This window comes from Peromyscus maniculatus, chromosome 6, assembly GCF_049852395.1.
Source record: "Peromyscus maniculatus bairdii isolate BWxNUB_F1_BW_parent chromosome 6, HU_Pman_BW_mat_3.1, whole genome shotgun sequence".
NCBI classification, from domain to species: domain Eukaryota; kingdom Metazoa; phylum Chordata; class Mammalia; order Rodentia; family Cricetidae; genus Peromyscus; species Peromyscus maniculatus.
The window spans coordinates 48,767,203-48,781,565 of record NC_134857.1 but is presented as its reverse complement, the minus strand read 5'-3'; the positions used below and the strand labels follow the sequence as shown (position 1 = coordinate 48,781,565).

At 45.0% G+C, this 14,363-nt stretch overlaps 1 protein-coding gene across 1 annotated transcript in view; it reads left to right on the top strand.

The window, feature by feature from the left end:
- Positions 1 to 13,403, top strand: part of Rarres1 (retinoic acid receptor responder 1) — a 39,022-nt gene extending 25,619 nt beyond the window's left edge. Inside the window, exons 3-6 of the mRNA XM_006972633.4 lie at positions 3,496 to 3,679; positions 7,881 to 8,017; positions 12,634 to 12,696; positions 12,791 to 13,403. Coding sequence (XP_006972695.1) covers positions 3,496 to 3,679; positions 7,881 to 8,017; positions 12,634 to 12,696; positions 12,791 to 12,940 — 534 coding nt within the window. The 3' untranslated portion in view covers positions 12,941 to 13,403. The remainder of the gene's footprint in view (positions 1 to 3,495; positions 3,680 to 7,880; positions 8,018 to 12,633; positions 12,697 to 12,790) is intronic.
- Positions 13,404 to 14,363: the final 960 nt, after the last annotated feature.

Genomic DNA, 14,363 nt, shown 5'->3' with positions numbered 1-14,363 from the left:
GAAAAAGAAGCTTCCCTGACCAAGGTGGAAAGTAACACAAATCTATGGGTATAAACATAAATAGTTAAGAAGGCAGTGTGACAGAATGACCATTTATCAAAACAACACCCCTGGGGCCTCTGATTTCCCAAGCCATGGGCTTTTGACAAGGCTTCTAGTAGCAGACATGCAACCAGTCCTATGGAGCACACCTCGAGTTGTAGCAGAAACTGATTGGTTACCTCCGTAAGCTTCATGCCACTATTGCACCCGTGGCTACAGCTTTGCCGGCAAGTCAGTGTTGCAGCTTGCAGGCCCCCGTGCTGAATAAGACCATTGATGGCTTTTCTCCCCCAGCAGCTTGTGGAGCACCTTCCAGTGCGATGAAACCCAGCCAGCAGGGAGAGCTTCCTCGTCAGTTTGAGACTGATTTCCTGATTGATGTCTTGCAACCATGGTTGAAGTCTTCAGAAACAGGGACCTAATATTTAGTTACAGAGTTTTGAGTACCTCTCCGGCCTCCCTGACCAATGACTTGTAGGGAGGCTTCCTATGCCCAGCACTTCCATTTTCTTGAAATAACCATTTCTTCTGGGAGATGGTGTTCAAAAGCCATTTCATGGTGTGTAATTCCCGTCACGTGAAGACACAGTTCAGATTGGCAGCTGTGCTATTCTGGGAAGTTATTGTGAGCCACTTTGCATGTAATTTCCAATTGTGCGATCTCTGACGTGTAAATAAGGGCCCTGCAAATTGGAGGAATTTTGGTTGATCACATATCTGTCCTGGTCAAAGGCTCAGGTCACAGATATTGGGCTACAGAGCTCTGTGGCAGCAGTTGGGAATTCCTGGACCATGCTTGGGGACCCCTTTTTCTGATCTCTCAGTAATGGCTTCAACAGTTACTGGTTTCATATGTCTGCATTTAGAATCGTCCACATACCTGCCATTTCCCCCTTCCTCAGGGCCCTCTGGGAGAGAATTTCACAACTCCCTTGGGTGTCCTTCCTCACACTTCATCGTCCTTAGAATGACTCACTGTGAAATGCCAATATGTTCTTTTTCCTGTCAGCTGGTGACATTTCTAGTTGGCAGGCTGGCACAGTACGAGGCCAATTCTGTATCAGGTTAGAGAATCATTTACACAGAGGCATTGCATAAAACACAGAGCAGTGCCCATGCATGCTGCAGGCACTGTCTGCCTCTCTGCCGTCCCCACCATGCAGCCCACGATTTTCTAGGTTGCCTTCACCCCATTTTCATGAGAGAGTAAGATGGACGTCCCTGTGAAGAGTCTGCCTGAGAGGTGGCAACCAGAATATGGGTGGAGAGGCCAGCCCAGATTGTCAGCAGTGGTGGTCTGAGCCTAAGAAGCCTGGGAATTGCAAGCCGCGCCCCACATCAAAGTATGACAGGGAGGCAGAGTTTCAGAGGGAAAGGCCTGCGTCCCTGACCTAGTGCTTCTGGAAGAAAGCTGGCCAGGATTCAGAAGCAAGTTCTAGCACAATACATGCAGGCAGACCTTGCTTATTAACTGCAGAGTTAATTTTTCTGAATGTACTGGAAAGATGCCTGTGATTTCTAGCTTTGCAAATGGCAAACATTGAAGCTAAAAGCGAACGATGACTGGGCTCTTCTGACCAAGAACACACTCCTCTGGATGTGATGGGCCGGTACTCTAAGAGCACAGCCAGCTAACTGGAGTGAAGGTCAGTCTTTCATCTTCACAGCACAGCACAGCAGAGCTGTCTGATGGGAGGCACACGGAGAGGACATAAATACCTAGCTCTCTTCCTCTTCCCAGGAAAGGGCTAACATCAAAGGAGGGAGGGGTGGGCCCTCTTTGATAGCTTGAAGAGCCTTTCCATTTTTCTGTGCTGCACCACTAATTAGCATATGAGTTAGTGCACTCCGGAAACCCCTCCTCCCATCAGGAATAGACTCTCCTAGAGAAAAGTTACCCAATGGAAAGTTTGTTTCGGTTCTAGAAGCCGGCTTATTTTGAAGACCCAACTTTGATTATAATTTCTTTCACAGTGGACCTTTTGAGTTTATTTCTGGTTCTTGCTTCAAAACCAGGATGCCATTTAAATCACTAAAAAGAAACGAAGGGACAGGCGGTGGTGGCACACAACTTTAATTCCAGCACTCGGGAGGCAGAGGCAGGTGGATCTCTGTGAGTTCGAGACCAGCCTGGTCTAGTTCCAAGACAGGCTCCAAAGCTACACAGAGAAAACCCTGTCTTGAAAAAAAGGGGGAGCGGGGAGAGAAATGAAGATTATTGCTTCAACTATTCCACCAGCCATGGTCTGATAGGACACCCTGACTAGGAGCCCATGGCTTGGTTTGGGTGGGGCTGCAGCTAGTGAATGTGAACTCCTCATTCCAAGTCCAATGCCCATGGTATGAGCCTATGCGTTTTGCTAGGGATAGGTCCTTGGCTTTAATGGTCAAGTTAAAGAACCTTGACCAAAATGGAGAAGAATCACTATCCAAGAGCATACACCTGAAGTCTTCGGGTTTGAAATAAGTGGGGGTGGTCACAGGATCCACAGTCTAAGTGCACGCAAGTGTTACTCAGTGGCTGAAGTTGTCCTATCTGGATGATTGGGGTGTTTAATTTGGAAGAGATCTCAGAATAAGGAGGCAGAATTATTATAGCCTAGGTTAGTAGCTGAGCTCAGAGAGGAACCAATTCGAGTCATACGAGCTGAAGACATGAAGTGGGTTCCTTTTTAGAAGTCAGCATTTTGGTCTTTAGGAAAGGAGCTAATTCATGCGTGCACATGCTGGCATTTTTGTCAATAGGAACCAGCGTCGTCTTCTGACTCAAGTTAGTAAGCTTAATGTCCAAGTACCATAGTGTTAGTTCCAGACAGAGTGAAGCAGCCACTGTCCTGGTAGTGTGAGCCAAGAAGGGCTCCACAGACAGCAATGTGATTTCTTCATTCGCAAGAGGTCCATCCGGCATTGTTACATAAAGACGAAATCCAAAGGTAAAAAGTTGAAATGACAGCAAGACTGAAGGACTACTCTGCTTCGGTTTCCTTTCTGTTGCTGTGGCAAAATATAGACAAAAGCAACAAGAGACAAAGGATTTGTCTGGCCCACAGTTCCAGGGCACAGTCCATCAGTGGGAAGTCACAGTGCACCCATCATCAGAAAGCAGTGAGTGATGAGCCTGGGCCCCCCCCTCCCCCGATCAGCTCCCTCTCTCCATTTACATAACCCAGGATCACAGACACCCAACAACAGGTAGCCTGATTAATACAATCAAGACAATCCACCCTGGGCATGCCTAGAGGTCCGTCTCCCAGGTGATTCTGGGTTCTAGCCAGTTTACAGTTCCCGCTAACCTCAAGCCACGAGCACAAAAATCACCTTCTCTATAGTTAAACCCCCTCTGTTGATTCCAGCCTGCCAAGCTCAATGGATTCTCAGTCTGGGTTTCTGTGAATTGCAGTGGGCACAGTTGATAAGGAACCTTCTTGGGTAACTTCAAAACTTTCATTGCAGGAAGCTGAGGAACGTTTGGGCAAATGTTCTGCAAGGGTGTTTTTCAAGAATCAAAAACCCAGACCAGCCATTAATGTCACCTGCACAGGACTCATTGAGAAAATGAAGAGACAAGAAAGAGATTATCTGCTTTACAAGCAAGTGAAGCAACTGAAGAGTCCTCTGGACATCGTCAGCATCCCTGGTATGAATCAGTAGCTAGGAGCCCTATATTCAGGAAGGTATATAATCACTAGATCATAAAAAGAATGATGATTTACATTTGCATGTCTGGAGAGGTGCTAAAGTTCAGCTATAGATCGGGATGTCTCATTATTTTAATGAGGCTCCCAGGTGTCATTTTCTGTTCATCTGTACAGTACACTAAAGCTACCAAAAGCTGAGTCCCTTTAGTTGACCATTTTTGCATCCCAGAATGAGGACACAAGAACTGACTCTAGGAACAAAAGACAGAAGTCCTTGCAAAGACAATTGTGTAGACTGGAGTACAGATTGCAGGGGAGTCTAGAACCCGAGGTGACACTCGTAGAGTTCTTGTTGATAGCCTTGGGAGGTTTAGCTGACAAGATACTCCATGTCTGTGCTCAGTCCCTCTGGCCCAGGGCTGCCTGAGTGACTGTCTGGGCCATTCTGGGCTGCTGCAGTGGGGTCATGTTTATCTCATTTCAGGTCAGTGGCTAATGGGCAGTGGAGCCGTCTCCAAGAGATGTGCCCTGCCCTCTGCAGTGACTCAGCTGGAGTGGAGAGCAGCCCATTTGTCTTGGCACTCAACAGAGTGTGTGGGCAGCACTAGACATTCAGCACTTACTGGCAAATCCAATTTCCCAAACCACAAAAGTCATCTCTGGACTTGCACTTGGGCATGAGCTTGACATCTGACCACTCCAGCACTCGCCTCCCCACACGCTCGCTCAGTTTGCTCACTGGCCCAGATACCCTTCGATTCCTCATCAACACCTGCGAACCCCAGGCTCCGTTTCTCACGGGCATCTGCCCCCACTTACTGACACTGACCAAATGCTTGCACTTCTAATATCACAGCAGCCTTGAGTGATTCTCACCTAATGCGTTTCCTTGACAAGGAAGATCAAATCTGGAGCCAAAGAACTATGAGAATTCAGAATAGTGTTGGAGATATTCATGTTGCTTGGAATAAGTGAGCTAATGACTAATATTTAAAAATCTACAGTTGCATCGACATCTTGTTTCTCCCTTAGATTTGGAAGTAGGGATCATCTGATGCTTTAAAAAAGATTTATTTTTAATTATGTGTAACTGTGTCTATGCGCACGCGCGTGCGCATGCACCATGTAAGAGCCTGTGTCCATGGAGTTCAGAAGAGGGCATCAGATCCCCAGAGCTGGAGTTACAGGTGGATGGGGGCTGCTCAGTGTGGGTCTTCCACAAGAACAGTACAGGCTCTTAACCGCTGACCTTGGATAGGACTTTTACCAGAATTTGCCACAGTAGCATTAGCTTTGGGACACTCTTCAATAGAGCCACTCAACTGGATCCTGTTCACTTACTAAGAACTGTGTACTCCTAGGAGCCATTCTGCAATCTCCCTAGATTTGGCTACTGTACAACATCACACACACACACAAAAAAATATTGGGGCTGAAAAGGTGGAGAAAAGCATTGGTTGCACGATCCTGAGGTACAGAGTTTGGATCCCATCACCCATAGGGGAAGCTAGGTATCCCACAAACACCTGTTAATTCCAGCTCCAGAGGACATGACACCTCTTCTGTCCTCCATGCATGCACCAGAACACACACATATGCATATACAAATACAGAGACATACACGTTCTCGAGCACACACAAATCCATAAATAAGTGGAGGGCAGTTTTCATCAACAAAGTTTGAGTTCTGCTCTCACTTTGAGTTCAGCAGACACTGAGGGATGCTGATGCTCATGTATGCAAAACTATCTACTGATGATCAAAGCCTTGGTTTACTAGACAGATGCATTAATGAGTATGTGAAAGCTGAGGAGACCAGGGACATTTTTCTGAAAGTTCACAGATCTCTAAGGTGAGCTGTGTATTAATGATCTCATTGTTTCATAGCATCAAGGGGATAGTCCTGATTCACTGAATGAGTGCAGGATAAAATGGACTGGGGCAGTTACCTTAAATTTTTATAAAGTACTAATTATTACTAGGAGGTACAAAATAAAATTATTCTGTTTAAAAGACATGAACTTTTATTATAAAATAATGTTGTGATTCAATAAATCATGCAATATATTCCTACTTTAACGTAATTTATAGTTTATTTGTTATTTGTTGAAAAATATACTTTTGTTCGTTGTGACTGCCTTTTTAACCTACTTATCCAGTTTCCAATAGGAAATGACTTTTGATATATTGAGTAGCCGAAATCAAGTAACACAGTGGATGTCTGTAATCAATTGAATTTATAAATTTCTAGAAACAAAAACAAACCAGAGGGCTGACTTTAGATTGAGGCCAAGTATGGAGACAGGCTTGGAGTAACCAGTTCAAGTCTTGGCAGTTTCTAGTCAATATTTAGTTAGTGCACAGTGATGAACTTTCGTAGTTTAATTAATAAACAAGACAATCTAATCCTAGCTCCCCATTGTTTCTCTCTTTAGTTAGTCCTCAAACTTCCCACAGATAAACATCTGTGGGCAGAGGGAAAGGCCGGAGGAGCTTCAGATTATCAGTAACACCCCATGTTGCTAAGTGCACTTACCCGGTCACATGTCCTCACTGCTGACCATCTTTAGTGTAACTCATTTATCTTTGAGGGTAATGCATTTGGCTATCACAAATCTAAAGCTACAGTAAGATAAGAAAGCGTTGGGGAGCTGAAGGAAGTTTCAGTCACTGGAAAAGAAGGGGGGGGGGGGAAGGATGCCAGAACCCTGAGACAGGAGACCAAGGCAGAGACATTCCTGTCACTGTGTTGGCGTTGGAGTCCTGCATGACATGTCCCGCAACCCTAAGGATTCAGCTAGCTGCTCACATCAAGGAGAAACTATAAATTCATTCACAAAGTGCTAATAATTCCGCCAAGCAGCAGAAGTCGGAAGCTTCTCTACGATAACATGAATACAGTCACAGATCCCTGTTGATCAACGTGTTCTGGCAGGTCGACAACTGGGTTACAGGAGTTAGCTTGAGAAGTCAGTGGAGGACCACAGTGCTCGGCTCTAAGCGTGAAGGCACTTGTATGGGTGGTAACAGAAGAGAACGAGAGACCAAATCCTTAGAGGAATCATGTCATGGTGGCTGATGGCAGAGCAGGAAACCAAGGCCTTTCAGCTCTACTCTCAACAAGTTTTCTTCTACAAGCACTTGCCAAGTGCCGGGCCTCCAGTACACCCATTACGTCTAATATCATCTTGCTCTCTAAAACACAGCCACATGCGAGCTCTTGCCTTTCTATAGGCTCAGAGCATGCCAGCCTGCGCACATGCAGTGAGAAAATTTTACCTTCTGCTTTCCGGAGCATGAGCCATTTGCTTCCTCAAATTCTAATGTTGACTTATTTTGATTTCTATGTGGGGGTGAAGGGTGGGGGACGTGCACATGGAGGCTGGCTTTGTGGAGTCAATTCTCTCCTTCCACCTTTATATGGGGTCTGAGGATTGAACTCGGGTCTTCCAGCTTGCATGACAAGTTCTCCCCACCCCCAACCACAGCCATCAGGGGATCATCTCTGAATGCTGGATCCCCACAGACTAACCAATAGGATGTATGCTAAAATTTACTTTACCTGAAGAATGTTTCCTAATGAGCTCGCCTTGGAGCACCGCACTGCTGGCGGGCCACGACAGAGGGTGTCTCCACCAAACTGTACGCAATGATAATCCGTGATATTATTTAATAAAGTTTGACTTTCTAAAAGTAATTAACCATAGTATCCCTGTCTCTTGAAGTCGGACATTGAGTGGATTTTAAGGATTTGCTGAGTAAAAAAAAATATAAATGAAAGGTTAAAAAACAAACAGCACAGGAAAAATCCATCTGATTTTTTCATGTGTTCAAAAAAGTGACTGGGAAGCTGTCATGTCATTAGTTAGCTTTAAAGGACACAATGGCACTCACTTTCAAGCCAAGTCAGCAGGTAAGGAGATGGGCGGTGGACTTCAACTAACAAATGTCTAGATTAATGTTTAGTATCATGGCTGTTTTAGCATACATACATCCATAGTGCTACAAACTGCCATTAAGTCAGTTTATATTTATTTGGTGTAGCAAATTCAAGCACATAACCTCCATCTTAACCTCATGTCCAGTTCAAGATACTCCTGGTGAGACGATCTAATACTCAATCCCTAATTTCATTACTGAAATTTCTCAGATTTCGTCTTAAAATGTCTTAGTACAAATGTGCTTTTTTCTCCTTCTCAGATAATCATGGACATATTGATCCCTCGCTGAGACCCATCTGGGACTTAGCTTTTCTCGGCAGCTCTTATGTGATGTGGGAGAAGACAACCCAGTTCCTTCACTACTACTTGGCCCAGCTCACCAGTGTGAAGCAGTTGGTAAGAACCTGAAAACTAGCTGGGTCAGCGGAGCCACAATGGACGCCGGGCTCCCAGCCTGAACCAGCGGGAACTCTTACCTTCATGGCAGGAGCTTTAACTACATTTCATTCATTCAGCCAATATTTGAGTGGCCACAATGGCTCAGGTATTGTGTTAGGGATGGAGGAGGTAGCTGTAAACAAAACCACCTTCGTTGACTTCAATGAGACCCAATTCTAGAAAGAAGCCAGATAGAGTTAACAAGCCAACGAATATATATCCAACAGTGGTGGGAAACGCTATGGAAAGAAGAAAGCCAGGAGGAACCACAGGCTCTTGCTAGACAGCTTGCATGGTCAAAGTAAGGCTAATGGAGGTAGAGGTGACATTGGATCAGAAGCCACAAGGCCCCGAGAGCGAGAGAAGGAGACATGGAACTGGGGCAGCAGGGTGGCCGATGGTCGAGGGAGCGGCAAGGCCCAGTGGTCATGCAGAGTGATCAGAGAGCCTGAGCAGGAAACGAGATGGCACGGCCGGAAGTGGAGGGTATCTGTCAGTCTGGGAGGTCGTTAGCCCAGGCTTGCCTTTATCCTGTTAGGAGGAGAGAGACAGGATGTGATTTTCACAGGATCTTTCTGGCTCCATTCTGAGAGCAGACTACAGTGAAACAAGGGAGGAGCCGGAAGGCGTGGTGGAGGCATGGGCTAGAGGCAGCAAGGGAGGTGGTGGCGTGTTTGGATTCAGGTGGACTGGCAATACTGCTTAGGGGTGGATGTGAACATCGGAACGTGGTCAGCGCTGAAAGAGGAGTCTCAGGATTGGGGCCTGAACCTGGAAGGCTAGTTTCTATGCACTGATTGGAAAAGACGCCATCAAGCAGTTTTAGAGGAGACGGTCTTGGTTTGTGGCGAGAAGACAATATGGATAGTCATCTTGTCACAGAGGTTTGTGTTTAGGAGACAGCGATGGGCTGTAATCAGGCCCACGTGATGGTGTTTAAACCACTGACTGGGAAGGCTCTCAAGCGGTGGTGTATACAAAGCTGCTGAAGACTGGATCTAACACTCTTCTAACCTTAGAGCTGACAGTGGACTCCACCTGTAGGGGACGGAGACGACAGCAGCCAGATGACAGTCACAGGTGACAGTAGCCCAGGCGGGAGCCTCTGAGCTCTCTGCTCTGTCCTCCCAGGGAGGTGACAATGAGCGGATGTGTTGGGGATGAGGTGGCCCTCACATGAATGTGAGTGACCTGTGCAGGGGGTTTGTCACTCTTCGCAGGGGGAAACAGGTGAGCAGCTGCCTTCCACTGGGGTTGGGATTCTTCCCAGGTAAATGTGATACAGGGAGAGAGGGCTTTCTCCAGAGTGAAAGCTGAACCAACTGTAAGTACTAACAACAGGAAACACGTTCACGCTTTACCCACGGATGGACCGTCTGTGTCTTCTGAGGAACTTGCCAAACATTTAGTATTTTTAATGCCAATAATAATTTAGTCTGCTTTCCATAGACCATTGGAAAACAGACATCAAATAGAACCTAGCTTTTTTTTTTTCCTTCACTGATCTTTGTATAGAGTGTCTTTTAACAGGAATTACCCTAAATTGATTGTTGCTAGGTAACCAACCAGTCAGGGTATGGTCCAGTGTGTTTTGTTACATCTCCCTCCCTCCTCCTAACAGGGCAACGGAGCTGATAAAGCCAAGACAGCTCAGAGCAGGAAGTGTTGGGGAGCTTCTCACCCCCCCAAACCTTTCTGGGTGGGAACTATTATCTCAATACTCCGGGTTAAACTTACCTGCTAATGCAAGAACATAAGGAAATGCAAACTTATAAACTCCCAGCCCCCAAAGAACAAGGCCCAACAGGAAAGTGGGCGAAGAAAGGAAGGGCTGAAATACATTCATAAAATAAGACCCGTCGTCCAGCCGCAGTCATGTCTTCAGAACCAAAGGACAAATGGCATCCCCAACACTACAGACTGTGCCGAGGACAGGTGACTGTATCAGCAAAGAAAAATGGGGATAAAGACTTCTGCGGTACCCCCAGCCTTTCACATGAATTGACCAAAGTAAAACTGTGTATTAATCTCATTCTAATCCACCAGTACCAGATCTTGTAGTCACTCTAAAATATCTGTCTACCAGGTCACCACTCAGTGGTGCAGGTTTATCTCAGCTTAAGGTTCTCATTAGCCCAAGACACATTGCAGAATTACCTCGCTGGCCAGATCTATTCTGCTGAGAAGTCTCTTTTCGATAACTTATGTTAATAGTTTAAGCCTCCTTACTTTATTAAAATCACACTGGTTCTAGTAGGGCTTAGTCTCTCCCTTAGGAGATGCAGGGGACCTGGGTGGTAGGTCACAAAAAAATGGGATCAAACAAGGCTTCCTTCCCCATGGTTTCCAGGAAGATTAAAGTTCTAAGCTACAAAAATAAAAATAATAAATCATCATCAATCTGGAATATAAGCACTTGGCATTTGTAATGATTTGAATAGATGCCCAAGAGGTTATTTCTGAATAATATTAAAAATAATGACTTCTTGGCAGGGCTTGACCCGCGGGGAGGGCAGACTGTGAGGTATACTGTTTACCTCTGCAGTTCTGTAACAAGCTGTGCTTTGGGCCCTTCCTCCTGAAGGAAGATACAAGCCCGGGGGGTTATAATTCAACCTACACACTTAACATGTGTAATGTCTTTCTTTTTGTCACTACTGGGGAATGATCTATAGCTTCATGTGTGCAAGGCAGGCGCTCTACCACCAAACTACACACAATCTGAGCCCTGCTCCGTGGGTGGTCTGAGCAAAATCATTTATTAAAAGAAACTGGTGTTCCACTGCTGATGTCCAGCCCAGCCCCTTTTTACCTAAAACTTGAAAACTACCATAATTTCATTTTTTAAAAAATGCTGCTTTGAAAGCCAGGCATGGTAGCACTTGCCTGTAATCTTAGCACTTAGGAGGTGGAAGTTCAAGACCTGCCTCCCGCTCCAGAGTTCCAGGCCAGTGTGGACTATATAAGACTTCTCAAAAATATACACATTAAAAAATATGCCATTTCCAAAAGCAGAATAAGAAAGTACTGCCTTGAAAAGATGTCTGTAAGTAAAAACAATTAAAAACATTTAAGACTGCATTATAAAGCCAGGCCTTGGGAAACAGTAGAAGTGGCATCGAAGTCTGTGGCCGTCAACAGGGGTCCACTGGTGAGCAACAACTTGGGAAAGGTCAGCATTCCCTTGCACGGTAAAGTCACCAAAATGAAGGCCAGACAAGGCCAAACACACACCTCCAAATGAATACCAGACTGACAGAGGTGTCCCCTTGCATCTGTGGGGGACTCAGAAGCCCCCCACATTCTCCCGCATACTTTATCTCTGGGTTGCCTACCTGCAATGCAAAGGCTGTATCCCTGTGATACTCTGATTTGTTGGGAACAGCAATGGAAACTGCCCAGACAGTCAGAACTTAGAGTTTCCGTTCTTAGTTGGTTGCACACACGGCTACAGAGCCCACAGATTCAGAAGGGTAACTGGGAGAGGAAGTGCCGGTAACTAATTCTCTTAAGAAAGACGGTTTCCCCCGGTGCATTTCCATTGTGTGGCTTGTGCCTCAGATGTTTGCATACTCCTGTGTGTGCTGCCAGGCCAGAGAGAAACCTACCCAATAATGCAAGGAAGTCACCATACAAGGACAGTCTGCTTCTGATTCATCCGCCTCTTTCGCATCTTCTCCAGCCCCCTTCTCACTGACTGTACCTGGCTTGTGAAAATCTCCATCCAAATAAGAAAAGCAAGGACAAAGCCCAAAATCAAGTTCCCTTTCATTGGTTTTTTTTTTTTTTTTTTTTTTTTTTTTTAAATTTCTGGCTCTTTCATATTCTTTAGTAGTTTTACTAAAAACTTGGTAGAAGACCAAAGTTATATTCCAAAGACTGAAGGTTTTAAAAATAACCCTATTTTTATTATTAAAGAGAAAAATCATCTTGATATATAAAACTAAGAAATATGAAAAAGGAACTAGGCAGTTGACTTATTAAAGCGAATAGAAAACAAGTAAATAAAGGGTGTGTGGACCAATGCCCGCCTACCAGAACATACCTAATATACTGGTTTTAGCACAATGGTTAGCGGCATCATGGGAGCACTTTAATGCAGCATGTATGGTGTGGTGGCCCAGGGTCAGATCTAGGTTTTAATCCTGCAAACAGGAGAATCACATGAGAAAATGTATCAATTGCCAAAAGTAACATCTGGCCCATGGCAGGCACCGTAGAAATACTGTGCTTTTCCCTTGTCTGTCAGAGGAGCAGGGAGGCACACACATAGTACCTAGATCACTGAGGTTGCCAGGAGATTCTCCTTATCCTCACAGACTTCAGCCTTCTACAAAAACCATCAATGCCAGAGGGAAAAAGTTTTAAGGACAGTCAACCAGACTACCATAGAACTGAATGAAAACCCTAACCAGAATCCACGACTTCGCTAGCTTGACCCGGAACACCACCAGGGTGTTTAGCAGCAGAGTTAAGTCGCCACCCCCGGGAACACACAACGCAGCCTCGCAAACCCCAAGCTTACAAAACCCACGGTGGTGCCTGTTACGCTAACTCTGTCTTCCCTCCCCCAGAAAACTGATGATGACGGCATCGACTTTGATTTTACTGTTCTGCTGCATGAATTCTCAACACAGGTAAAAAAAAAAAAAAAAAAAAAAGCCACGTGTGTGTCAAACTGTTCATATTCCAAGTGTTTCAAGTTATAACATTTGGATCTTTATTTCCTAGGAAATCATCCCCTGTCGTATTCACTTGTTCTGGTACCCTGGCAAACCACTGAAAGTACAGTACCACTGTCAAGAGCTGCAGAGCCCAGAAGAAGCCTCTGGAATGGAGGAAGCATCAGCCATGGCACCAACAGAGCTCAGTAATTTCTAAAGAGAAAAGAGCGATCCGCTTCTATCATATTCCAAACAAAGCGACTCCACAGGCCTACTTCATCACTCCTGCAAGAAAGCAAAGGTCCGGGGGTCCCAGCAACTTAGACAGGCCTGCAGTTACAGGCAAGTGTTTCCCCCCAGATCAGCCTTGGTGTTTAACTCCGAGAGCCAGTGCACACATGTAGCTATCTGCCCAGGGCTTAGCGGTCAGAGCACATTGCTAAGACTTTGTGCAGGTGGATCAACAATTGCTTTGGGGAAAAGGTTTCATCTCTGAATTTGTGTTTTTCATAATTTTGGACATAGTATAGCTATTTTATGTTGCTAAATTGCTCCTACTTATTACGTCAACAAACAGTTTTGTCAACGAAAGTAAATTGCGGGGAAATATTAACTGCGAATTTCAGGCAAGCATTCCTTTTTAACTTTGAAATAAATGTTTGCATTTCTAAATAACAAAATGTGTTTGTAAGCTTTTGTATGCACAGCAAAATGTAGGTTCACCTAGAATGACATCAAGTCCCACTACTGCCTGATTCAAATCTTACAAACAGTACACCATCTCACATGATAAAGCTGCAGACACACAGCGAAAGAAACACTGATCTAGCTCAGAGCATACCAAAATATACTTATTTCTTTATTTACCAGGACAACTCAGGTCCAGTGTTGGTGTAAGTAATCAATAAAAGCCAACATAATATGTAATAATCAAATTCAGCAAAGGACCTCCTCAAGGCAGGAAGAACTGATCCAGGAAATGTCATCATCTGCCTCTCACAATTATTAAAATTTAATGGAACACTTATGTCACTGTCCTAAACTCTTGAGCCAGGTTCCTTGGCCGGTAACTGATTAGGGGACATCAGCTTAATAAAAAAAAAAAAAAAAGGCATGCAGAGGCACCCACATGACGGGTGAGGTTATGTCCCCATAGAGGCTGGAAATGCAGTCAACGCACCTAAACACCCAGCCCGACAACACACAGACTTTGCTGTTACCCTGGTGCTCATGTGGCTGCAGAACTGTGTCCTGCTGCTACTGTCCCAAACTTCCAGAGTCTCATACAGTCTATTCCTTAGCTAAGGCCCAAACTGTCCATATGGTTTTCCAGAAAGAATGCCATTTCGAGTCACTGTCCAATTAACTACTAAAAATGGAGTTATAGTCTCTACTTAGATAACAGGAAAGTTTGCACTGCAGAGGAAGGATTTAGGCAGGGACACTTAACAAAATAGCCAGAAGCAGATCTGATTTTGTGTGTGTGTGTGTGTGTGTGTGTGTGTGTGTGTGTGTGTGTGTGTGTTTCTGCTTTAAACCCCAAACTGTTGCATTTACGTCTCCACTCCTTGTAACAAGTCCTAAACCCTCTGCATAAGCTCTTAAGGGAATCAGCAGCTCTCCTCCTATGCAATAATGAA